A 25,472-nucleotide genomic window follows, 5' to 3' on the forward strand; every position below is an offset into this window, starting at 1 on the left:
AAAAATGATGCTTCCTCTAATATATATATGTCTGACTTTCCTCTAATATTTTATTTTGATGCAAAAATTAAGCCGAAATTATAAATTATACGTATTAAACACCGGCACCCCAAATCATCAGCATCAAATGGCATGATAACTATAGTTATAATACTACAGATTTAGGTACCTTGACGATTTCTCAAGCAAAAAGATACAGGGAAATAAATCGATTTGTATGAATCCTATAATCTAAGCAATAAATGTTCCCCAAAAATACATATTCTGGATTTAGCTTGGCCCAAAAGCTTGTTTGACATAATTAATCCGAAAAATCTCCATTTTTGTTTTCTTGTTGATTTCAACAAATGTAGAAGAAGAAGCAGGGAAAGTTTCAAAGTAAAAACCAGAAAAAGAGAGAGAGAACATGTTCCCATGATACGCCAGCTAGCTAACATAAAACCACAACCTCACCGCCTTTTTCTCTCCGTTGGCAATTGGCATACAACGGTGGATCAAGGAACCAATCCAAGTCAAAGAAACGTATATTCTATTTTTATGCATTTAAAGATTAATTATACAATTTTAATTGAATGTTTTTCTTAGACTAATTTGTAAATGTTGCAAATAATTCGTTTCAATAAAAGTGATGTTTAATTGAAAGGAACAGTGTGACATAACTTTGTTTTTTTTATACTTTGTTCTATGTCACCAAAAAAAAAATCTAAAATTTTGTTAAATAGAAACATAAATATGGAGGGATTCCCTTTGGCACATGAACCAAAGTGGTAAAAAAATCCCGTGTGTTACGTTGTTATTCAATTTGTTTAATGCTCTCTAGGCTCGTACCGTGGTAAACTTTTTGTCTCCTGCGCACACGCTTTGTTTACGGGACAAACCTTGGATTACTAATAGTTAAAAATTAAAGAGTAAATTAGGTTGATACATTTTGAAGCTTTTCCATATTGCGCATAATTTTTGTCTTTTTTATTGCTACGTCAATTTTCTTAATTGTTTAAAAATATTATAATGATATATCTTATACATTAAAAAAAATTTAATCCTTCAAAAATATTAAATCATATATTTCTATAAGAACAATGATGGAATTACATTAACCCTCCCCCCCTCCAATTTATGGCATTTTCTTTTTACATCTGTTTTAAAAGAAACTCGTTAGGGTGCACAAATATATTCCAGATTTCTATAATAATAAAAAAGTATGTTTCAGTGGGAAAGATTTTAGTTTATCAATGAATTAAAATAACATAAATAACCAAATTCGTTTATGAAATTATGAGTTGCTGAAAAATTAATTTTTGAAAAATAAAAAATTTAAATTTATTTATTAATATGTAAAAAGTATGATAAATTAGTTTTACAGATAATTTAATGATAAAATAATTTATAAATTTTATAATTTATATTAAATTGATTATAAAAAATATAATTTATTATTAAATTAATTCTTAAATATTATAACTTAATAATAAAATAATCTCCTAAAATTAATTTATGACATTTTTTATATATGCACAAATTTAGTCATTCAGGAATTTTTGTACATAGTTTTTATGTTATTTTCTAAATATCAATAAACTTATTATACTACGTAACAATTTATGATTGGGTATCATAAAAAATTACTAGTATTTTTAGTCAGCAAACCAGAGTTAGGGAGAGTACACAGGTTCAGGTTCGCTCTTTCCCTAAGTGGCCAGTGGTCGTGGGGCTCATGTCCTTGCTAATCCCATATTCTTAATATTTGCGCTTCGCATTTAATTATTAAATCTTTAAATTAAAAACTAAATGATGGATAGATAAAGAAAAAACAAAACCTAATAAAAATTGCTTAAAACTGAATTGTTTTAGGAATAAAAAATAGAAACATGATAAGGATTACATCACACTCATATGATTACTGTTATTAATACTAATTCGTTGATGCTTCTAAGATATTTTATTTTCCGATATTTGGTTTTGGCACAATGTTCTCTAACTCTACTGAAATCTATTTAAGAATTCAATAAGAGGATAAATAAGTCAAGTTTGAAATTAAAGATTGATTAATAAAAAATCTGCTTACTTCATAATTGACTAGTTTATTTCAATAAATAAAATTTGAGATTAAGATCTGACTTGTTTAAAATATAGAGTTGAAATTGGATTGTTTTTTTTATAAAAAGAATTGAACTTGTCTTCTTCTTTTTTATGAGTGAGAAATTAAAAACAGAAACAAAAAACAAAGGAAAGAAAAAGAGAAGCAGGAAACTAAGGCCTGGTATATAAGAGATACCACTTGCATAAATTATTTGAACATGTCTTTAAAAAATAAACTTTTTTTAAAATTAGTATTTAACATATCAACGAGGTTTAAGTAATACATATTTTATTTTTTAAAGTAAAGTCTTAAATTACTTTTCCTTTGGAATAAATTACATATTATTCTATATGAATATTCAATATATACCTAAAACTCAAATTCAAATATCACTTATTTAACTAAAACGGTCTAAGAATTTTATGCCGATTGGTTTAGTAATAAATTCTTAGATTTAAACTTTATATCAGGAAAAAAAAACCTTACAAAGCAAGTTAATGTCAGTATGTTATTATTATGATGTTAGTATATATTTAATTTTTTAAAGTAACTTTTTTTATTTTTCTTTTGATTTATATCATTGGTATCATTCACTATTCTTTTCAACTATTTAACAAAGTTATACATCTACGACTTAAACTTAAATTTACAAATTAAATTAAAACAACATGACAATCTCATGTTGATTAATCAACACGTTTGACAATAAAAATCTTAAATTTTAACTTTATACGAGGACAAAATTCTTAAGAAAGTTAATGTCAACATGTTTTTAATATGCTAGTAATACATATTTTTTTAAAGTAAGATCTCATTAATTTTCTTTGGTATATACCACAAATATTTTCTATTATTTTCTTCTAGTATTTAATGTAAGTGTTGATCTAAGACTCAAACTATAAATTACTAGTTAAGTTAAAATAACTCCGATCCTAATTGATTGTCATGGTTGATGATAAAGTCTTATATTTAAAATTTATATAAAAGACAAATTTTTTTCTAACAAAATCAATATCAATATTAGTATCAAAACAATGTACATGATTGTAGGAACAAATTCTTTGTATTTCATCTTTGCTAGAAGAAGTAGTGTATATATTATGAATTAGTACAATAATATATATTATTATATACTCCGTATTTATCTCGGATATTTTTGGAGTGCGAAGCAAAAATTAAAAAAGAAATTATTAAACAACAGAAACATATTTCATGAATAATTTATCGACAAAAAAATTGATAAACTTACAAATTCAACCATAAAAATAATACATAAAACTTTTATATTTTAAAAAGTTCATTTTGTGCATGTGTATTGTATATATTAACTAGTATATATTATTTTATTTATTTTTACTGGAAGTAGTATATTTAATATTAATTAGTATATATATTATTAAGAATATATAATTTTCTCACTGAAAATTAATATTACATATACATATTGAAAGAATTTGAGAGTGAGAGGGATAAAGCCTATAGGACCTGCTTTGGCCCGTATATCCGTCTATGCATAATAGATTATAGGGACAACCCTAAAAAAAAAGACCTTCGTAATATCTACCGTTAAAGTAAAATCAGCCCTCTCTCTTCATAATCTACTATGTCTATTTGCCTCTGCATATGGAAATTGAGATTGTCCTTCTTGCAACTTACCATACTCATTGACTTAACATTTAACATATTACCACTATTACATTTGGTATTTATAAATTATAACAAAAACATTTTTTTGCCCCCTAACAATATTTACTCCTTCGGTCCCTAGTCAACATGTTATTAGTATATTACTGATACATAATTTTAAGAAAAGTTTACGTTAATATGAATTACTTTAATTATAATTTGATGGATTAAAAAAATCGATAGGTGTATAAAGATCCATGTAATCTGTATGAATATACGGGTCAACTTATAGTTAGCATAAAAAATTATTCTTAATCAAATATATAAAATATTAAGTTGATAGTACAATTTAATTCAGTTGATCTTTAACTAAAACCTATCAAAACGTGGATTGGATACTGTTAGTTAAGTTAGGTATCATAAGATTACGGGCCGGTCTTCTGTATTTCGTCGTCAGTGGATTAGAATTTTTAATCTCATAGGTGGGTGGCATTTGTAATGAGAAAATGAACAATAGTACAAATTCCATTTACATTACAGTGCCATGTGTAAGGAGGCAGTGAACATTGAAGAAATAAATACAGTAAAAAAAATTCAACTGATGAGTCATGACACGCACTCTTTAAAAAAAAAAAAAAAAAAGTCCGCTCCTCTGTTTTTAATTTTCTCTCTCCTCCTCCCTGTCCGTTCTTTAACGCGTTCACGCGTATACTTGTCCCTTCTCCGTGGGTGAGCACTATATATACCCACCCCTCTCTTTTCCTCTAGCAGCAGCTGCAGGAAAATTAATGCCCCTTTCATTTTCTCTGCATCTGTAGTATCTATCACCAATCAATTCCACTCTTCTTCCCATCAAACAACAAAAAATCAATCTGGGAAACAAAAACAAAATGCCGTCATTAGAGGAGGAACTCTTCCCATCAACCCCAGGAAAGTTCAAGATCGAGCGGTCCCACCACATGAACCGCCAACTCTATCGCTGTTTCGCCTCCACCAGCACCATGTTCCTGTGGGCCCTCTTCTTAATCGCCCTCACCGCTTCCTATCTCAGCTTCCAAGGCTTCGTCGATTCCGGCAGCCGCTACCTCACCGCCTCCTGGGGCGGGATCCAGTGGGAGAAGCAGGTCCGCACCTCCGCCCAGATCCACCGTCAAGGCGGCATGTCCGTCCTCGTCACCGGCGCAGCCGGCTTCGTCGGCTCCCACGTCTCCCTCGCCTTAAAACGACGCGGAGACGGCGTCGTCGGACTCGACAACTTCAACGACTACTACGATCCGTCCCTCAAAAAAGCCCGCAAGTCCCTCCTCGCCACGCACGACGTCTTCATCGTCGAAGGCGATGTCAACGACGCGAAACTCTTGGCGAAGCTCTTCGATGTGGTTGCTTTCACTCACGTGATGCACCTCGCGGCGCAGGCTGGGGTTCGCTACGCCATGGAGAATCCCCACTCGTACGTCCACAGCAACATCGCGGGCCTCGTCACGCTTCTCGAGGCCTGCAAAACCGCGAACCCTCAGCCCGCTATCGTCTGGGCCTCGTCCAGCTCCGTCTACGGGCTCAACGAGAAGGTTCCCTTTTCCGAATCGGACCAGACCGACCAGCCCGCTAGTCTCTACGCCGCAACGAAAAAGGCCGGTGAGGAAATCACTCACACCTACAATCACATCTACGGTTTATCCATCACCGGTTTGAGATTCTTCACCGTGTACGGACCCTGGGGGAGACCCGACATGGCTTATTTCTCTTTCACCAGGAACATCTTACAAGGGAAACCTATTACCGTTTACCGCGGTAAAAACCATGTCGACCTGGCTAGGGATTTCACCTACATTGATGATATTGTGAAGGGTTGCGTCGGGTCGTTGGATACTTCGGCTAAGAGTACCGGGTCGGGTGGGAAGAAGCGTGGACCCGCTCCGTATAGAATATTTAACCTGGGGAATACTTCGCCGGTTACTGTTCCTACTCTTGTGAGTATATTGGAGCGGCATTTGAAGGTGAAGGCGAAGAGGAATATTGTGGACATGCCTGGAAACGGTGACGTTCCGTTTACTCACGCGAATATTAGTTCGGCCCGGAGAGAGCTCGGGTACAAGCCCACGACCGATTTGCAAACCGGGTTGAAGAAGTTCGTCAAGTGGTATCTTTCCTATTACGGCTACAATCACGGCAAACCTGTAAATTAATAAATTTTGTTTTGTTTCCTTTTTATTCGGGAAGGGTTTTTTTTTTCTTTTTCTTTTTTAGTGTGGTAGGTTTTAAGTCACAGATAGAAAAAAAGAAGAAGAAAGAACCTGGTCAAGAAGAAGAAGGGAAACTGGATTAAAAGGAAGAAAGAAAAGAGGGGGAAAAAAAGAGAAAAGAAGAGAAGGAGAAGATTTACATTCTTTACTTGGGAGGCCAGCTAAAACAGCTGTTGTTCCTTCGTTGATTTCTTTTCTTTTTTGGTATTAATTGGTGTTTTTTGTATTTTATTTTTTACATTTTCTTATTCTGTAAAGAAAGAAAGTTCGAGTTCAACCTCGATTTATTTAGTTGTTGTTTATATTTAAATTTAAATGTTTACTTTGTCCTAAAGTTGATTAGAGCGAGAAATGCGTTGCACCGTAATTTTCGTTTGGTTTGTTGGTTCGTCCGTCAATCATCGCTCCCTTGTGAAGTGTTTAACCATTGAACTCTTACATTTAGTCAATCCAATAGGCATAAGGAGGATAAGTATAAGATTTGTTTTACATTTTTAGACATTGAATATAGAGTGAGAAGATTTGCAAGAAATATAAGCGAACAATTTGTTAGGGATAAAAGTTCAGGATAGTTTTTGGTATATAATGAAAGTATTTTATTTGTTAATTAATTACTTATCGAATAAAATATGGTGAATTTGGAGGAGGGGATTTGATAGGTGGAGACAGCAAGGATGACAGGAGCAATTGGAGAAGTACGGTAGGATGTGGGAGTGTGGCCGTTGGATTTGGAGGAATTAGATTGGTATATTTGTCCAGCTGTAAAGTACTTACGTAGTAGCAAGTGCAGTGGCGGTGGGTTCAGCAGCTTGCCGACACTCACTCGGGTCACCAAAAGAGGCATGCTGGATGGATGGATGGTGTAATTTTTTTCTTTTAGATTTATAGGTGGATAGTTCATCGTTTTCGTTTTTGAAATATCACATATCAATCTAATTTTTAATATGATAATATTCAGAGACTAATATTTAATAGATTGCATAATACTAGTAGTATAATTTATATTTAGGATTATTTTGTATAATTGATCATTTTTTCCTTTAGGCGGACGTGGATGTGAACATTATTAAAGGTCTGGGCTTTTCTAGTGGGTCCGTTTGCATTGTTGTTGGTCTGGATGTGAGTGTGATCCGGTTTTCTTAAATTCCGGAAAACTTTATTCTTCTAACATTTTTATCAGTTTTTTTTTTATCATATTATATATTTATTATATCTATATATTTCCCTCTATTCTCTTTTTACCTGTCTATGTATCATAAAATAATTATGATGGGGGAAAATGGAATCCAATAACAAATAAGGTTTGTCCGTGTTGTGCGAATTTGCTTCAAATGGGCCCCTTAGCCTCTAGAGGCAGAGATTTATTTGCGTGTTAATCATTGCAGGTTTTGGTGTTTGGAGTGTATCTTTTCTAAAATGGCATGCTAAAGGCTAAAGCAACGGCTTAATCTAATTCATTTGTTCTAGATTAACATAATACAACGTCACATCCACCGACATGCTTTATGGGCCCAATTAGCATGTGAGTTGGTGTGTCAATGACCTTAAATAAATAAAATAAATCTATACATTAATTTTTTTATTGATGTATTTTTTTTTACTAGTCTATTAATGTATCCTTACTATCTTATAAAAAAATAAATGCATCCTTTAAAAAAATGTGTTAATGCTTTAAATTTTATAAATATTTAATATCTAAGAAGATTTTGAATGACATTTATAATTAATTGTTTATCAATTAGCTAAAACCAACAACGCAGTTTGCTTCATGATTTTTTATGAAATGAAATTATGAAAAACAAAAACTTTAAATATGGGAGCTTTGGGATGTTGTTATCACTTACCAAAATTAAGCAGCTTGTGCAGTTTAGCGAGTTATTGATAGCTCTTAAATAGTAGTAGCTGCATATCTTAGAGATGTGCGTTCAATAAAAAGGACTCTTAATTTACCGACTGAGACTATGTGTAGGCCAGCTTGGATTGATTGACTAGCATGAGCGGTGGTTGGTTGAAACTATAAACTTTTTGCTTGGAAAAGAATGTGAAGGGACAAAATAGTGAATCAACTTTATTTATTTTTTCCATGGAAAGAGACAGAGAGGTGTTATATGATACTGTGTTCTAAAATTATCTCAAATCACATGGAGATTGTTCTTGCTCGGAATCGGATTTTAAGTTTTGCAAACGTAGAGGATGAGTGCAATGTCTAAGAATGAATTGAGTACCTATTCCCCTAATCATAAAATCTCAATCATTCAAGAGCTGAGGTCACGAATTGATTATAAATATCATTTATTTTTAATTTACTGAGACATTGTTTTATTAAAGATAAAATTGTGACGGTATATTATACATCTAAATGAATAATATCTCAGATATGAGAATTCTAATGATATTTGTAAACTGTGACACTCAACCAAACACCTAAGCGGATAATATTTTGGATACAAAAACCCTAATAATATCTACGAATTTGAGATTGGGAGACTTATTTTGATAATCATAAAGTCCCACATCGTTTGTAAGCATGCTTTCATCTCAACCCATTGAGATGTTTTTTTACAAGGATAGAATTATAACGGTTAACAACTACTTATACGAACAATACCTTAAATATAGAGACCTTAACAATACCTACAAATTTGAGATCTAAGCTCAAATGGTCTAACTCTTAGTCAACATTAGTTTACTATTATATGAAAATTATTGGAAACGCTCTTAGTCAACATTGGTTTATTGTTGTGTACCAAAATGCTAAATACCTAAACAGACAATATCTCATATACATATTTAACATAATCTTTTTAGTAATGGACCAGGTGAAAGAAATCTTGCAATGGAAGTGACAAAAATTAATGTAATTTAATGAGTTAATATGTGTTTGGAGAACCTCCAAAATCATGATAAATTATGGTGAGGTGGGTCAACTTTAATTTTGACCAAGTTTTACATGTTTGGATTGTTTTCAAAATCATGGTCAAATCAATTATGTTGCCCAAAAATCATTGTGGAATTGAAGCAAGTAGAAGTAGTTTCTACTTATATCAAAATTAATTCTACATTAATCATTTATATAAATTAATTTCATTAAAAATCAAATTTTCCATCACTAATTTAAACACACACAAAATGAATCTTGTTTCATAATTAATGGATTTCGCATACAACAAAAAATTATTTTTTTATTTATAAGAATTGAACATAATATAAAAAAATTTACATCACTTATATCTTATTCAACCAATTAAGATAGACTCCCTTCATACATATAACAATAAATTAATGTTCTAAGAACATCTACAGTAATTTTCATACACGTAACCCAAACTATGCTACTTCAATCTAAAACAATTTAATTAATATTTCTCCATTGAGAGTTTTTATAGTAACAAGTTACTCAACTCACAAATCTCTCCTACATTTAATATAAAGTCGAGTAATTCCCTAATAATAATTACTCATATAAGCAATAAAATAATACCTGATCACTTAATGGATTTTGAATTCTTAACTGATGATAAATAATAAAATAGAAAAAAATAAAAGTTAAATAATAAAATTAAAATTGATGTATAAAAACATATTTAAACTTATTTTAAAATGTTTTTCATCAAATATAAAATAAAGGTTATATATACACTTATTGTCTCTTAGCAGCATAGTAGATACCCTCATACCCCACAGTTCTGCTTTAAGAACCGAACATCCCTTCATCATAGCACCATAGCCACAAATAAACATACCTGTATTGTCTCTTAGCACCCCATCACAGGCCGCCAGTCTATGACTGTGTTTATGTCACTATGTCAGTGAGCAAGATTTTTCGATCCTCATAAATGCTTATCTAACTAAACCATTACAAATTCGTTACAAATATAATTAATTAATCCTATTACTGTTTCTTGACATGCTAAGCACAGACTTAGCTCTTTGTGAAGCAATTATGAAGCAATTATAATATACTCACAAACCTATTTCTTTCATGCACTATATTTGACTTTGAACATGCGAGTTTCTTTATGGATACACCACTTTTATCACGTTGTCATCTCCATAATCATTAAATAATAATAAAGGATAAACGTTTCCTGAAATGAAGTTTTGCTTTAACTTGCAATCTACATTTTAACAACTTCAGGGGATTCCATAAAAAAAACTTTCTCTAAAAAAACAAACAAACAAACAAAAAACTTCAGGGGATTATAATTTAAATAGGGTAAATGAAACCAGAAAAAACAGTTTCCCTTTTTTCCGTGGTTATATATATATTTACTTATATATTTCATGTTATGTTTGCTTGAACATAATTAAAAAAAGAAAGAAACTGAAAATGTTTAATTACTTTTTTCCTCATGTTTGAATATAATAAGAAAAATAGAAAGAGAGGAGGAAAAAAAAAGTCTCGTGAATCTTACATAAAAATATTTTTTTTTCTTTTCATCTATAAAATAGGAGTTCTCTACAAAAAAAAGGAGAGAGAACCAAAATTGTATAAAATAACAAACTAATCCATTTTTTACCTATTATTAAATTTTTATATTAATATATTCTGTTAAAATTAGAAAAAGTTTAATTACTTTGCGGGTCAAGAGTTTTATAAATTTTTAATTAGATTTAAAAATTTGTATTGGTTTTCTGATTAGATTGATGCATTAGGACCTAATTAAAAAATAAATATAAATTTAGAGATCTAATTAAAAAATATATAGAAAATTAATTAAAAATGATCAAATCCGGTTTATTTGAAGAAAAAGATCTTAATCCCGATTATTTTAAAGTTGGATCGAAAGCATACTTTTCATTAAATTTGATCGAGAATTATTTATAAAAAAAGATAAAAGTCGAATAATATCGATCAAATCATTATATTTTAAAATGTTTTTGATTTAATTTTACCGTTGATTTTAAAATTAATGGTCCTGAAAATTTCCTCCCTAATTGGGCGTTTCACATCTCCGCATCCTTTTACTACCACCAAGTGTGAAGTTTCCACAAAATCTGGAGAGACAAGAGAAGTGAATCCAAAGGAATTAATTAATTGTTAGTGGAATGCGATTCACTCTTCTTTCCCGTGCGCCTGCTCCTTTTCTTTCTACCGCCTTCCTTAAATTCAAATTCGTTGCACCTTCCGCAGCGACTTTCACTAGGGTTTCTCGCATGGCCGCTTCACCTTCTTCCGCGGCGCTTCGCGACGGCGCTCCTTCCGCTTCCTCCGCCATTGATTTCCTCTCTATCTGCCACCGCCTCAAGGTGCTTCTTAGTAAACTAGCTTTCTATTCTGTAGTAATGTACTTCTTCGTTTATCAGAAGTGCCGCAGAAATTAAAGAGATAACGGTTGTTTATTTTTGGTTGCTAAAATTCTCAGTACGTGTTAATCTAAGCTTGGTTTAAGTTTTATTTGATTGGCTTTATGTGACTTCAATAAAAGCTCGATTGCTCAAGTGCTGTTTGTTTGTTTTTTTTTTATTTTTTTTGCTTTGCCTGCTTTTAATTTGTTGTGCCCTAACTTGTTTGGATTTTGTGTGGTATTTGAAACAGACAACAAAGCGAACAGGTTGGGTGCGAAAAGATGTTAAGAATCCAGAATCTATAGCCGATCATATGTATCGAATGAGTTTGATGGCTCTGGTTGCATCAGATGTCCCCGGTGTAGACCGAAACAAGTTAATCCACCTTCCTTTTTCCTCAGCTGTATATATGTTTATTAATGACTTTCTTTTGGCAATGCACCTTTTAACCTTAGGATGGGAGGTAGGTTTTCTGAAACTTTTTTTTTTTCTTTCAGGTGCATTAAAATGGCTATTGTTCATGACATTGCAGAGGGTATGCTAATGCTTGCTTTGTGTTATTTGTCTGTGCCTGGTAAAAGTGGTTCTGCATGCCTAAACTATTGTTTATGAATAATGATATAATATAGTGGACAAGTTTGGCTGAATTCAGCTGGAAAGTAATAATCTGGTGAAATGCAAATAAACCGAAACAATGGATGAGACTGAGTGAATGCATGGGCCAGGTTACGTTTGAATTTTGAAAATAGATTAGTTACGAATACCATAGTGTTGCAGGTGGAAACCCTGACAGCAATAAGTTTTTATGATGCAATTTGATTATTGATCTGGAAACTAACACATACACATAGATTTCTCCCCAGCATTCTGCTGTTTTCATGTTACACGCGATGATAACTTGATAAAAGACTGGAAGTTCACATGAGTGAATTTGAATTTCATAATGCCAGCTGGTTGATTTGATGCATGCAAATTCACAATGTGTTTGTAACCCCTATTTTGGTTTTATTAAAGGAGATTTTGGGTTTTCAAGTTATTAGGAGCTTGAACACAAGAGTACAATATCATCTATATCTCATGCTCTCTTCAAAGTTCTGATCTACAATTTCATTTGTTCACTTTGGTGCTTTCTTTAATAGCAATTGTTGGGGACATAACTCCATTGGATGGAGTTTCTAAAGCAGAAAAGAATCAACGAGAACAGGCAGCACTAGATCATATGTGTAAAGTACTTGGAGGAGGATCTACAGGTACTTTTTTTTCACTCTGTACATGAGTTTGTTAATGAGATAATAATGAAAACTCACAACTCTTGGTTTTTAATTGAATTGTCATATTGAAGCAATGGAAATAGCAGAGTTGTGGATGGAGTATGAAGCAAATTCTTCCCCAGAAGCTAAATTTGTCAAGGACCTTGACAAGGTTTGTGGCTTTTTTGCTATTGTCTTTCAATGAGTCACATTTGAGCCATACCTTTTGACTTGTGTGTGTTTGGTACAATACCCTGCTATGGCCTAGGGAGGCTGCATCATTAGATGGGTAATTGTGCCTAACGGATTAAGAGGTCCCCACTAGGGGGATGGGGGGCAGAGAGTGAGGTAGAGAAACTAGGGTAATGTGAAAGGGCTGTTCCATTAGGAGGGAGTATTGAACCTTTTCCCGAGAACTTGCAATGTCCCAACCAAGTGAGCTAGCCTCAGGTTTTTGACTGATAATAATTAGGTATTGTGATTCATGAATTATGGACTTTCGTTTTAGATTTTCGTGATATATTTCCTTGTCTGTTTCAGCTTCTTTAAAAACTGTATACTGGTTTATACAGATTAATTTATCTGTTTCATTAAAAGGGAGAAGATGCTAGTGTGATGATGCTGTTCAACTATTGTTTTCCTTTGCTTTGAATCTTTTCACCGCCATTTTTAATTTAAATCTAATTATGTAATGTACTTTTCTTTTTCCCTAAGGGGTTGGGATAAATTGCATTTGGGCCTTCCTGGATTTAACTTATGGTTAAAAGGAAGAAACAAAAATAATAAGTAGCTCATTTATTGTTAATATTCTGTCTGGCAGATGATTTTGATTCATTTACAATGATTATGTAACATTTTGGCCTGCATTTAAAATACCTTTGGTTCTTGCCATCTTCACAACTATTTGTTTTGATTCTATAAATTTTGTTCCATACAGGTGGAGATGATACTCCAAGCTTTGGAATATGAAGTTGGTGAGAGAAATTTTCAATTCTATTTTTCTTAATATCTTTTCATTTTATTATTATCATATACAGTCCTTGTAGAGTTGCTTGTCAATTCTTCAAACAATACATATTACAATATTGATTGTCAAGGAATTTATGCAAGTGATGCTAAATTTAACGCATGTTAAACTTTTGGCACCATGGTCTTCCTGGATTGGATGAGTGGCCTCTATAATTAAGACAAGGTGGGTGGAGGGTTAGAGGTTGTGATAACTGATAAGTTTTATCATCTTTGGCAACAAGTTGACTATTATGGGCCAGTTTGTTTAAACTTATTTGTTGAAATAAGTGCTTATTTTAATAAAATAAGCAACTTTATGTTTTTTTACTGTTTGTTTAAACTGCCTCTGCTTAAGAAAAACAGTTTTCTGTTTATTTTAAGAAGTAAATCCTATCTATTTCTTAAAAAAACGCTTATATAAAAAGAACTTATTTTAAAGTTGTTTTTTTTAAGTTTAAACAAACTCAGCCTATATATAATATTCTAGCTAGGATATTTGTTGTGTATAGGGTATCTTTGGTGACAACTGATAAATTGTATTACAATAAGGATGATGAGGATGAACAACTATTAAACTGTGCATTCATATTTTTACAAATGTCTCTGTAATCAGTAATTTTATGTCATGGGCGTTTTTGGTAGAATGGCAAAAATAACGGTGTTATCTACTATGTCACGGTGTTCTTGCATTTGGTTCGTCTCCTCTGTTATCTACTCATATGACAAATATTGATTTTGACTACTCAGTTGTAATATTCTAATTTTGTAAAAGTGTGGTGTGGTATGTAGAAGAATGCCGGATGCATTCTCCTAGTTAAGATTACTAACAAAAATTACGTAAGAAGTACAACCTCAATAATTGTTTTAAATTCCCGTACATGATGCATTTAGAGTTTAAAATTTATACTATGCTACAAACATTGGAATGAGTGGGGTATTTTGGTGATTGCCATTTTCATTTGTAGATTTGTTTGTGTAAAATCCATATGGTCTAGATCTTCTGAAATTTGTTCTCCCATGACCTTTTGCAGAGCAGGGGAAGGATCTGGATGAATTTTTCTGGTCAACTGCTGGTATGGTTTTCTTCAAAGTGTGATTTATTAGTTTATGTTCTGAAGTTGAATGATTGAGGCCAATATCGTGTTTGTTAACAAAAAGAAATTCCACATTAATGATTTCTTTACCTGCCCCTTCTTTTGTATGTGTGGAACAACATGGATAAGCCTCAGTTATCAGTAGTACATGGTTGCTAACATGAGATGGAATGTCACATGACATTTAAAAATATAGCTTTCAAAGTTCCTACTTGATGTGGGGTTTGATCCTATGAATTTGATCTTATTTTGTTCAGTTGGTAAAAGTTGAGCACTGAAGAGGTGCCTTGAATTAGTTGATCATGTGTTGGAGGATGGATGAATTGTTCACTTGTTTTTTGATTCATTTTTTTCCATAATTTCTTTTTTCACTTGTTTACAAATTATCAATTATCTACTTTTTATGATTTGATAGTTTTGATAATGCATTGAAGAAAATTGTTACCCTTTTGCAGGGAAGTTCCAAACTGAAACTGGCAAAGCCTGGGCATCAGAGATAGTATCGAGAAGGAAGAATAATAAATAAACCTCCCAGTATGGATCTTCCTTTCAATGGGATAGGGATAGGTGGGGCTGTATTTGGTTTGTTGATGTGGGTTTTATGTTCTTTTGGTCACATTGGCATGAATGGGCGTAATAGATGGTAGAGGGATAATAACAGCGGCAAGATGGTACGGACCACCTAAGAAAAGAGAAATTAAAGCTGTGCATGAAGCAGCGTATAGTGAAATCCACTAGGAGATTTAATCTCACCATAATCAAATTTGTTCAACTATGTCTAACCATCATTATTTATTTATCATTCAAATCAGTGGACTGAAACTATTGTTGAACTTTAAAAAGATAGATTCCATGAATTTTTCTTGCTATGGAATAAAGCAGATCTGGGATCACTCTCTTCCCGTGTGCTGCATAGAAGTATTTTTCCCGATATTTATACCCACAGTATCTTACTTATTTTTTTGAGAGGCACAGTATCCTACTTTAATAACATCAGAAAAAGTCCAATGATCAAATCAACAAAATATTAAATTTAAGGCCATGTTGACGGGATGCTAAAATATTAAAGCCATGCTATTCCTTATAACTAAATCACGTTGAATGATCCCTCTTATCATTTCAATATAATATAATATTATATAATATATCATTATAAAAAATAGCTTTATGTTTACCGAGAAAATATTTAAATTTAGATTATATTAATATAAGTAATTAATTACTGTTAACAAGAATGCTAAAAAATAATAATGTCTATGGAAAGAGAAATATAAATAGAAAATATTATAAAAAGGATATAAAGAAAATGTACTATACAAATTGGCAGTCTTTATACTGCACTGGAAAAGGTTTTGATTAATACTTCTAAATTTTCTTTGAAATGGTTATTAAAACTGTCCAATTGACGATACATGTCAATTCTATGAAATTTCTTTCACCCATGGTATCCTTTTTTCTTGTTCCTGTCGTTAGATAATTTGGTAACTTAATTTAGTTTTATCCTTATCATTTAAACATGGGCCTCACTTTTTAATATGCAATGTAATTTTATTTTATATTATAAATTATAATTTTTAGTTAGAAAAGTGAAGTTCTAATTTTTTTTTTATTTTTTCGTAAATACAATTTCTTATTACTTTTTCTTTATTGAAAGATGTATTTTACACTATTTTATAATTAATTAAAAAATATTTCTCTCAATTATTTCAAACTATCCTTATTTTTATATTTTATTTTTTCATTGTTTATTCATTTTAATTAAAAATAATTTTATATCACAATTAAAATTATTTATAATAAATATAAATATAATTTGTATAGTTAAAATTATTTATTAATCATAAACTATAATTATAGTTATATAATAAATATTTATCTCGACAGAAATATTAGTTATATTATCAATCAATGTTTTTCTTTTAATTTTTCAATTAACTTGGGTTTTTTTTATCAGTTAAAGTTTTAGACAAATATAAAAAAATTTACAACAATTCACACGCTTTCTTCACCAATTCAGCTTCCATGGTTGATTTCACTCCGTCCGTATACATTTTAAGAAAGTCTAGCCAAATTGTTGTAAATATGTGAGTTGAACTGTTATGAATGAAAAAATAAATTCGGTCTATACACAGAGTTGAGTCATGAGTGTATAACATCATTTTTCTACTTAGATTTCTTAGCTGGTCCACAAAAACTAAAATTCGTTGGGAAAGGCCGCGTAAAAGCAAGGTTGCTTTCCCCGCAGTTTGAGGCCACACACAAAAACTCAATCGTAAAGCCATTTCACTTCAACTTTGCATTGCACGTAAATCTCAATCCAAATCAAATGGCCTCCCTTCGTATTCGTAACCTTCTCCGTTTCTCCATACACGTACGTATATGACTCATTCTTCTTCAACGTTACATTGTTGCTTATCACTCATTCTTCTATTTCCTTCCTCGCAGGGGACGCTGCTTTCATCTTCTCCACTTCGACCAGGTCTTTTCCTTTTCATCACTTCATTTATTATTATTATTATTATTCCCTTTTTAATCCGTTTTCAAACGTCCATAGTAATTATTACTATATTGCCTTCTACCTGTTTGTTTCTTTTTCTTCTGTAAACAAACGTTAGAAATAGGAAAAAGAAAAAGACAAAAATCGCGTTTAACGGCTACATGAGAAACCGTTTAGCTGAGCCTTGTATAGTGTAGGGTTTTCGGGAAGCTCTCGAAGCTACAGCGTCGTTGAATCTTCGAAACATTTTCTATTGAAGTCCGACGATGAGGAGATATTCGCTCTCCGTCGCAAATTCGAAGCTGCCAAACAGAGTTTTCTCAGTATTCCCGATGCGCTCCGGGAAATGCCCAAAATGAATCCTAAAGGTTCGTTAGATGATCGGTTCGCTTCAACTTGTTTTGAAATTGCATTGTTTCTGAATGTTGATCGTTTTTTTTTTTTTTTATCTTTCTTATGTGTATTGGATTAGGCATATATGTGAATAAGAACGTGAGATTGGACCAATTGCAAGTTTATGGGTTCGACTATGATTACACATTGGCGCATTACTCGTCTGATTTACAGACTTTGATATATGACCTTGCCAAGGAGTACTTGGTTAATGAGGTTAGTTCTGACAACACAGTCCTGCTTTATGACTATGGTTCCTTTCCTTACTCATCTTGTTGCTCCTTTCAGCTTAGGTATCCGGAGGTTTGCACGAGTTTTAAATATGATCCAACTTTCCCCATTAGAGGCCTATACTATGATAAGTCAAAAGGGTGCCTCATGAAGCTGGATTTCTTTGGTTCAATTGAGCCGGATGGATGCTTCTTTGGAAGACGCAGGGTATGCGGCACTGATTGTTTTTGTTTCATTTGGCAGTTGCGTGCATCTTATTAGCTTCTATTGTTTATTTTCATTTGGTTTTAAACTTTTTATGGAGCGTCTCTGTGGTTCTAATTATCCACATACAATTGGAACTGTGTAATGTTAGTTAGGGTTTTATAGATTGCATAAGGACAAACTAAATGCTAGTTTGTCAGTCAGCATAGTTTGTCTGTTGTTACAGAAATGAAAATAGTGCCAGTAAAATAGTGTTTATAACAATTTCTTTCTTTTGTATAATTTTACAGCTAAGCCATACAGAAATACGTGACATATATGGCACGCGGCATATTGGTCGTGATCATGCTCGATCACTTGTTGGTTTGATGGATTTCTTCTGCTTCAGTGAGGTTAGTTCCCTGTTGTCCTGTCATTCAATAATAACTTCTGCTTTTGTGATGTGCAACGTTGGAGCTTTGCCTCAGTGAACTGTTATGCAGTGTGTCTTGTACTCTTCATATGTCAAAGAAGATTATTGTTATCCTGAGTATGCATGTCATAAAGTTACACAAATAATTGACTACCATCCACATATCGCCTTCAACATACATCCAGAATGGCCATGCTGCAGTATCTTTCTGTGTTTGAGCCCAGTCATTAGAAATAGACATAGGATGTGGGGTAAAGTTACATCTCTGTTTATTACCATTGTAAGAAACAAATTTGTTCCTTTAAGGGCACAAGTTTTTTGGTGTTATTTAAAAAAAAAATTGAAAAAAAAGCAAAAGCTCCAGAAAAGTAGTTTTGGTGCTTTGTTACTTTTCCAATAAGAATAAGAGTACCTTTTTCAAAAGTTTATCCAAATGCACCCTTAATGGGACTTGACCTAGTATATTCAATCTTAACTACTCTTGCTTCTTCAATTTGCCATTTGTTTTGTTGTTGACTGTTCCACTCAAAGTTTCTGTTCCTTTTAAATGTCTCTGTTGTTGATATAAAGCTTACAAAAATATTGGTTTGAGATCTGCTTTGCATAGCTAACTAGGTCTCTTAGACTGTTAGGGCTATGCTATACCTCTACCACCAAGGGAAGAGTATGTTGCCAATTTATTGAATTTATAAAAATTACACCACTATTTGAAGGGCAAACTCCTATGATGGAGTTGATGCATTTGAAATTTGAAAAATCTATTGAAAGTTAAAATTCCCTTTGCCAATTTCATTTGCCTCTTCTTGGGCTGTCTATTTGACTTGTGAAGTTTCTTTCCACTGTTAATTCTTAGGTTGAGAACTGATTGTTTGCATTATTACTCTGTAGGCATGCCTTCTTGCAGATATAGTTCAGTACTTTGTTGATGCTAAGCTAGAATTTGATGCTTCCTACATTTATGAAGATGTTATTCGTGCAATTGACCATGTCCATCGAAGTGGCCTGGTTCATAGAGGAATTCTATCTGACCCACACAGATACTTAGTGAAAAATGTAAGTTCAAACCATTTTACCCATTTCCTTTAACTGGTGTCCATGAGTGTGTCCAATAGATGCTGCAATAAGTGGTCCACGATATGAGCAAAAATCTATTTCAGGATCTAGTATCTTAATCCAGTTATAAGTGCAAACCATTTTCCTTCAATCTATTTCATGTTGTCCAATAGATTGAATTATTTTATTCTCTGATTAAGAGTTTGCAGTTATTCATTTGTGGGCAAATATTTCAGGGAAAGATATTACGTTATCTTAAGATGCTAAGGGAGCGGGGGAAGAAGCTTTTCCTGTTGACTAATTCTCCTTATTATTTTGTGGATGGAGGGATGCGTTTTATGTTGGAGGTATTTGATTAACAGGAAACCATATGACGTTATCATGGAATTTTTTTTATTAAGACTTCACTGCCAGTTGAAGTTTAATATTTTTTCCCTTAATTTGGAATATGGTATTTCCCAATTATTGTCTACATGGCATGAAAATCATATTTGGTTCAATTATTCAACAGCTTCAGAGCTCCAACTCTAATATACTTATGTGTTCTTTTCTTTCATCCTGGTGCAATTATTCTTCAAAGAGTACCAAAAGAGTATAGGTGGAAAAATGAATGCAGTCAGTTATAATAATATGATGAATTGATGATTGTAATTTACATTTAGATGATGAAGGAAAGAGTCTAGAATGGAGATCAACTGTACATAGTTTTCAGTTCTCTTGCTGATTAAAATGCACTATTTCATTTTAGTAACTTGTAAAGATGAATATTTAACTTTATCAGAAAATTCTGGAGAACTGGGAAGTTATGGTCTTATTCTTTATTGTAAGACATGTATCCACAAACCTTAGGATAGTGCACACATGTCTTAGTAGATATACAAGTGCATGTTCTTCCGTTTAGAAGAATCCCATATCCTAATTATATCTTTTGTTCTTTATTTTAAGTTTTAACAAATTCTTCTATCAGGGGAAAATGTGTAAAACAAATTATGTTTATAAGTAGCTGTTATGAAGGCCACATACACAAGTTCTCTACTTGTCCATTGTGTCATTACTTCTAGCCGTTAACTATAATCTGGTTTCTCTCTATGACCTAATTTCAATTATTTCACTTGTAATCATTTAGTGTTTTGGAGTAAAATTATCATCTTTTAGGGTCTTTTCCACTTGTTCTCATGAAGGAGAAGATGGAATTTACTTGAAAGTTGAAACTTGGCCTGAATTTTTTTCAAGGGAGGGGCAGCTGTATGCTAGAGTTATGTTATATTACACATTACTTAGATAGTTCACAATGACACTGGCACTCAGGTCTCTTTAAATTGTTCGGTTGAAAGTTCCTTACTTAGTTTTAAATGTAATTTTTGTGGTTCATGATTGTTTTGCACTTTTCATTTCTGGACATAATTTCCTTGAGTTTATTCTTGAATGTTGATTAGGATTCTCTGGATTGTAGAGACTCTTGGACGGAACTGTTTGATGTTGTGATTGCTAAGGCCAATAAACCACAGTTTTATACATCTGAGCATCCATTCCGGTATGTATCCTATACATCTAATTTTTTCTATGTGATATGGTGCTTATTTTCTATTTTCTAACTTAATTCTTCTTATTCTGTTCTACTTTAGTAAAGGATATTTGGGGTAACGTTGTGCTATAAACCTTTTATTTTTTTATTACTATGAAAAAAACAAAGCTGACTTCAGGACTAGATCATTTGAATGTTGCTCTCTTCAGAATTATAGTGATGAAAGGGGAAACGGAGGATACAATCTAGAAACCAATAATTTTCTTGACATGAAGCTAATGCGGATCATTTTCTTTGGTCAAACATTTTTACCTATCATTTCTTTCCATTGTCATCTCTTTTTGAGTTTCTATTCTTGAATTTTGAAATCCTTGCAAAGGTCCTGAACATCATTGGTTCTTCCATGCAGTTGTTATGACACAAAGAATGACACATTAACTTTTACCAAGGTTGATGAATTTCTACCAGATAAAATTTATTATCATGGATGCCTCAAATCCTTTCTCCAAATAACCAAGTGGAATGGCCCAGAGGTATGCTTTATTTGATGTTTGATAATAAACCATGCTGTGTAATATTTCTATTTACATACAATAAGTTTTAAGTATAAAGCAAATACAGAATGTTTCTTAAATATTCTTTCACATGGAACCTCTAGAATGCTAAAATTCACATTTTTCATTAGGTGATATATTTTGGAGATCACCTATTTAGTGACTTAAGAGGCCCCTCAAAGGCAGGCTGGCGTACAGCAGCAATCATCCATGAACTAGAGGCACGTCTGTAATCTAATCCAGTTTCATGTAGATTTTGAGCTTGTTTGTCATTATTTCTCATTACTTTTATAGACAGATAAGAGTAGACATTCCTCTGTCTATGGGTTTCATAACTCACTGGAAAACAGGCATGAAAATACTTTATCATATCTTGTTTGCCGACAACAAATATATACAAGTTTAGACATTTTGTATGGTCAATCTTCCAATGGGGTTGGTTCATTTAACAGAACTTATGATGGACCATTCATACTTGCCCATGTTTGTGAAGCAGAAATCTGTCTTATACCAGCTGGGTGTAAGTGTGAAATATGAACTCTCATTTATATTGGAGATCTCCCCTCTTATCAGCCGGGCTTTTAAGTGTTGTTTCTCCTCTACATCAAGTGGCACCGTAGCTTGGTTTATCCATTGCCAGTGTGTGTAATCACTTCTTGCTTACTTGTCCATGCTGAGTGGTAGTGTGAGTCCACTATTGGCTGGGTGTAAGACACAAACTCCATTACCACTGAAGCTCTCCTCTCTATCAGCCTAGCTTTAGGAATTGGTTACTTTGTTCTTTGCATGAGTTTGCTTGTTTTGTTCTTCAGTTATTCATTATATTGTTAACTTAGACAATGACAATAACATTATATACATGTTGTCAAAGAATTTTTTGTCATTTATATGAAAACTGGCCCTAGGAAAAGTAAAACTTACTGTTGTTCCTATATGTGATGACGGTTATGATTGTTTAGAATGGTAGTTGTTGAATCTTCAAAGTGCCTGTTGGTTACACAGCTGCTAAAGGCGAATATGAATCTTCAAAGTTCCTGTTGGTTATGCAGTTGCTACATGATTATTCATTAATAAAATTGTGTTTGGCAATTTTATTTTTTAGTTAAATCATGCTTACTGAGTGCTCTTTTAAATTGATATATTTCTTAATTAGGCACTGATGGCTGTAGAACTTTTGTCATAGTTAACATCAGAAACATGGACATTTATATGAAGTGTGTTTCTTTAACATTGCAGAGCGAAATACAAATACAAAATGAAGATACCTACCGCTCTGAGCAGGTACCTTCAAATTTTTGTTCATATTGACGTTATTTATTTGCAACTTCATACTTTCTTTATGCATATACTGTTGATGGTTTCCTGTTACTTTCCCTAAGTGGTTGTATTGAAGATTCACCAACCAAAACTATTTTATTCTTTATGTTTAAGAGTTTTAGGAGTGAGTGATTCAGGAGAAATTTTGGGATCATTAGTTCATGGAATTGTCTCTTGCATAGAGATTTAGTAATTAGTATAAATACATGTTGGGATCAATAGTTTATGACATTGTTGTTGCCTTTTTTAGTGTGCACTGACACAAATTATTGTTTTTCACATACTTTTCCTAAATTATGGCATGAATAGTTTAATATGTAAGATTTCTTATGGATATTGAGCCAATTTCATGATTATGAGCCCATCTTAAACCTTACTAAATACCATGAATTTAATTGAAAAGTTGACAGATGAATTGCAAATGCTTATTTTCTTACACAGTGAAATACTAAAACTAAAGTTTTTATCTAAGAAGTAAATCAAATTAGTGTTTAATTTAGTTTTCCTTCTATTTGAGAGCGTGCTTGTATGTTGTGACAAAAGGATAACTGTATAATACTTTCCCTGCCTTCCACTTAAAAAGTACCAGATGTTTTTGGAACCTATGGACATTATGAAAGTTAGTACAACCACGCAAGTGATTCATTGGATTTGTGCCATACATTTAAATTTAATATTATTGAGAAAAAGGCTTAAATGAACATGTTTTTATAGTTATTAAATTATTATAAAAAGGTACATAGTTCTGCATTTTGGTTGATTATTTTCGGTATAATTTCTTTCTTCAACTACTTTTAAAGCTGTCACATTTTATGCATTGTATCCTGTTGAAAAATGCAGGCAAAGTTGCATATTATACAGGAACTACTTGGTAAATTGCATGCAACTGCATCTAGTAGTTCAAGAACTACAGCTTTCAATTCACTTCTTGAAGAACTTAATGAGGAGAGACAAAAAGCACGAAGCAAGATGAAGATGATGTTTAATAGATCTTTTGGAGCAACATTCCTGGCTAGCACAGGACAAGAATCTGCTTTCGCTTATAACATTCATCAGTATGCAGATGTTTATACCAGTAAGCCAGAGAATTTTCTTCTGCACTCACCTGAAGCATGGCTTCATGTTCCATTTGATGTCAAGATCATGCCTCATCATGTGAAGGTAATCCATTTCTTCATAGTAGTTAATGTCACTAAACGGCATGCTAGGTTCTCTTCAAAAACTGAAGAAAAACTTGGTATTCCATGCTTCCTGTTTTTGGCTTTATTATTTGTAAAGCTCTGTTTATTTTTGGAAAATCATGGATTTGTTGAGTTATAAACTAGAGCTAGAGAATGCGTTATAGTTGTAGCATATTTTAATTTTAGTTTGATTAACACCTCAAGTGATGGATTTGCATGCAATACATGAATAATATTACATATTTCTTACTTCCTCCTACTTTTTCTTTATATAACTCCGTGTTCTCTTCTTTTAGGTTCCATCAAGCTTGTTCAAAACCGGGTGAACGGTCCTCGAAATCATTCAAACTATTAGTGGCATTCCGCAGTTCTAATAACGGAGTAATGATGAGCTGCAACTGGAAGACAATTGTTGCAGTAGTAATGTGCATTCAATTTTATTCTTGTCATTGATTCCCTCATTTCATCTCGACATAGCTAACTTTATCTGGTATGCTTCAATTAATAGAGAAAGAAATTAGAAAAATGAAAGCCTTCTAATCATGTATATCAATTTTTCATAAATTGGATATTTGTTGCTATGCTATCTAACAATGAATATTTATTTATATTTTAAATAATATATTACCTATCAAGATAAAATAGTGCGATGAAGTGATAAGTTTTATTTTCATAATTTTATAAAATTGTTACTTATAAGGAGTTAACGATTGGATTGAGTAATTTTGTATTATAAAGAAATTGTTAAAAGTGTTGCAAGTAACAACACTAACATGTGTTAAATCTAGTCACGTAATAGTGCACGCACAAATACACGTGTACTAATAACATTTAAATTTGTATATCTAATATCTAATATCTAATATCACACCATGCATCTGCTTATAACACTAATAGCATGTGTTAAATCTGGACAAGACCATATCGTATGAGAGATCCCACTGCACTAGAGTATGGGACTAGAGAGTAGAGACATAATTATTAAGTATCAGCATAAGCATACAAAGGACAACAAAAATTCTTTAAATCGGAGTAATTAGCGGGAGTACCAGACTATACCTTAATATGACTTTTTTTTTTTATTTATTATTGATGACAGTTGAGGTTGATCGATTAATGAGAAAACAAGTTGTTGAATCTGCTTTAGCCCAAAAAGAATTTGACAAACCAACATTAAAAAGCATGGGACGATTTTTTTTCATTATAGTTCTATTCATCCGTTCTGCAGCAACGTTTCATTAGGATAGAACTCCTCTCGGTCATTGAATTTTTCCAATAGGAAAGAGAAAGACACAATGGATCTGTGAGATCCACACGTACTAGATACAATCCAAACCCGTTTCACTATGGACTATGACAAATTGTGTGTTGTCTAGTAATTCCTTCAACCTTGCATAAAACATTAAACTTCTTAGAAAACTCTAAATCATTATTAGTTTATAGGTGTTTTATTTGCTTTCATCTTTGCCTCTCAATCTTTATCTTCTTCAAGACTGCCCAAACTCTCATGGAAAA

General features: G+C 32.4%; 3 protein-coding genes across 7 annotated transcripts; all 3 read left to right on the plus strand.

The window, feature by feature from the left end:
• The first annotated feature begins 4,436 nt into the window (after positions 1–4,436).
• On the plus strand, positions 4,437–6,265 carry LOC114393126 (UDP-glucuronate 4-epimerase 1). Its single transcript, XM_028354389.1, has one exon. It carries the CDS (start codon positions 4,597–4,599, stop codon positions 5,890–5,892), a length of 1,296 nt encoding a protein of 431 aa, XP_028210190.1. The 5' UTR covers positions 4,437–4,596; the 3' UTR covers positions 5,893–6,265.
• Positions 6,266–10,888: 4,623 nt separating this feature from the next.
• Positions 10,889–15,521, plus strand: LOC114392310 (HD domain-containing protein 2-like). Its single transcript, XM_028353389.1, has 8 exons — positions 10,889–11,199; positions 11,489–11,613; positions 11,736–11,773; positions 12,378–12,488; positions 12,581–12,660; positions 13,426–13,462; positions 14,528–14,569; positions 15,046–15,521. Exons 1-8 carry the CDS (start codon positions 10,999–11,001, stop codon positions 15,114–15,116), a joined length of 705 nt encoding a protein of 234 aa, XP_028209190.1. The 5' UTR covers positions 10,889–10,998; the 3' UTR covers positions 15,117–15,521.
• Positions 15,522–16,677: 1,156 nt separating this feature from the next.
• Positions 16,678–24,599, plus strand: LOC114391906 (5'-nucleotidase domain-containing protein DDB_G0275467). 5 transcript variants are annotated; one of them, XM_028352914.1, is made up of 14 exons: positions 16,683–16,961; positions 17,036–17,069; positions 17,280–17,455; positions 17,560–17,696; positions 17,769–17,918; positions 18,206–18,307; positions 19,216–19,380; positions 19,617–19,727; positions 20,817–20,914; positions 21,315–21,438; positions 21,591–21,680; positions 22,696–22,740; positions 23,617–23,937; positions 24,254–24,530. In XM_028352914.1, the coding sequence occupies exons 3-14, from the start codon at positions 17,434–17,436 to the stop codon at positions 24,281–24,283; spliced, it is 1,395 nt and encodes a 464-aa protein (XP_028208715.1). In that variant the 5' UTR covers positions 16,683–16,961; positions 17,036–17,069; positions 17,280–17,433; the 3' UTR covers positions 24,284–24,530. The 5 variants fall into 5 exon arrangements, with proteins under 5 accessions (XP_028208711.1, XP_028208714.1, XP_028208715.1 ...); XM_028352911.1 differs by having other exon boundaries at positions 16,684–16,961; positions 17,285–17,455; XM_028352910.1 differs by having other exon boundaries at positions 16,678–16,961; positions 17,285–17,455; positions 17,560–17,918; positions 24,254–24,599.
• The last annotated feature ends 873 nt before the right edge of the window (positions 24,600–25,472 follow it).

The sequence above is a fragment of the Glycine soja genome, chromosome 17, assembly GCF_004193775.1.
Source record: "Glycine soja cultivar W05 chromosome 17, ASM419377v2, whole genome shotgun sequence".
In the NCBI taxonomy this organism is placed as follows: domain Eukaryota; kingdom Viridiplantae; phylum Streptophyta; class Magnoliopsida; order Fabales; family Fabaceae; genus Glycine; species Glycine soja.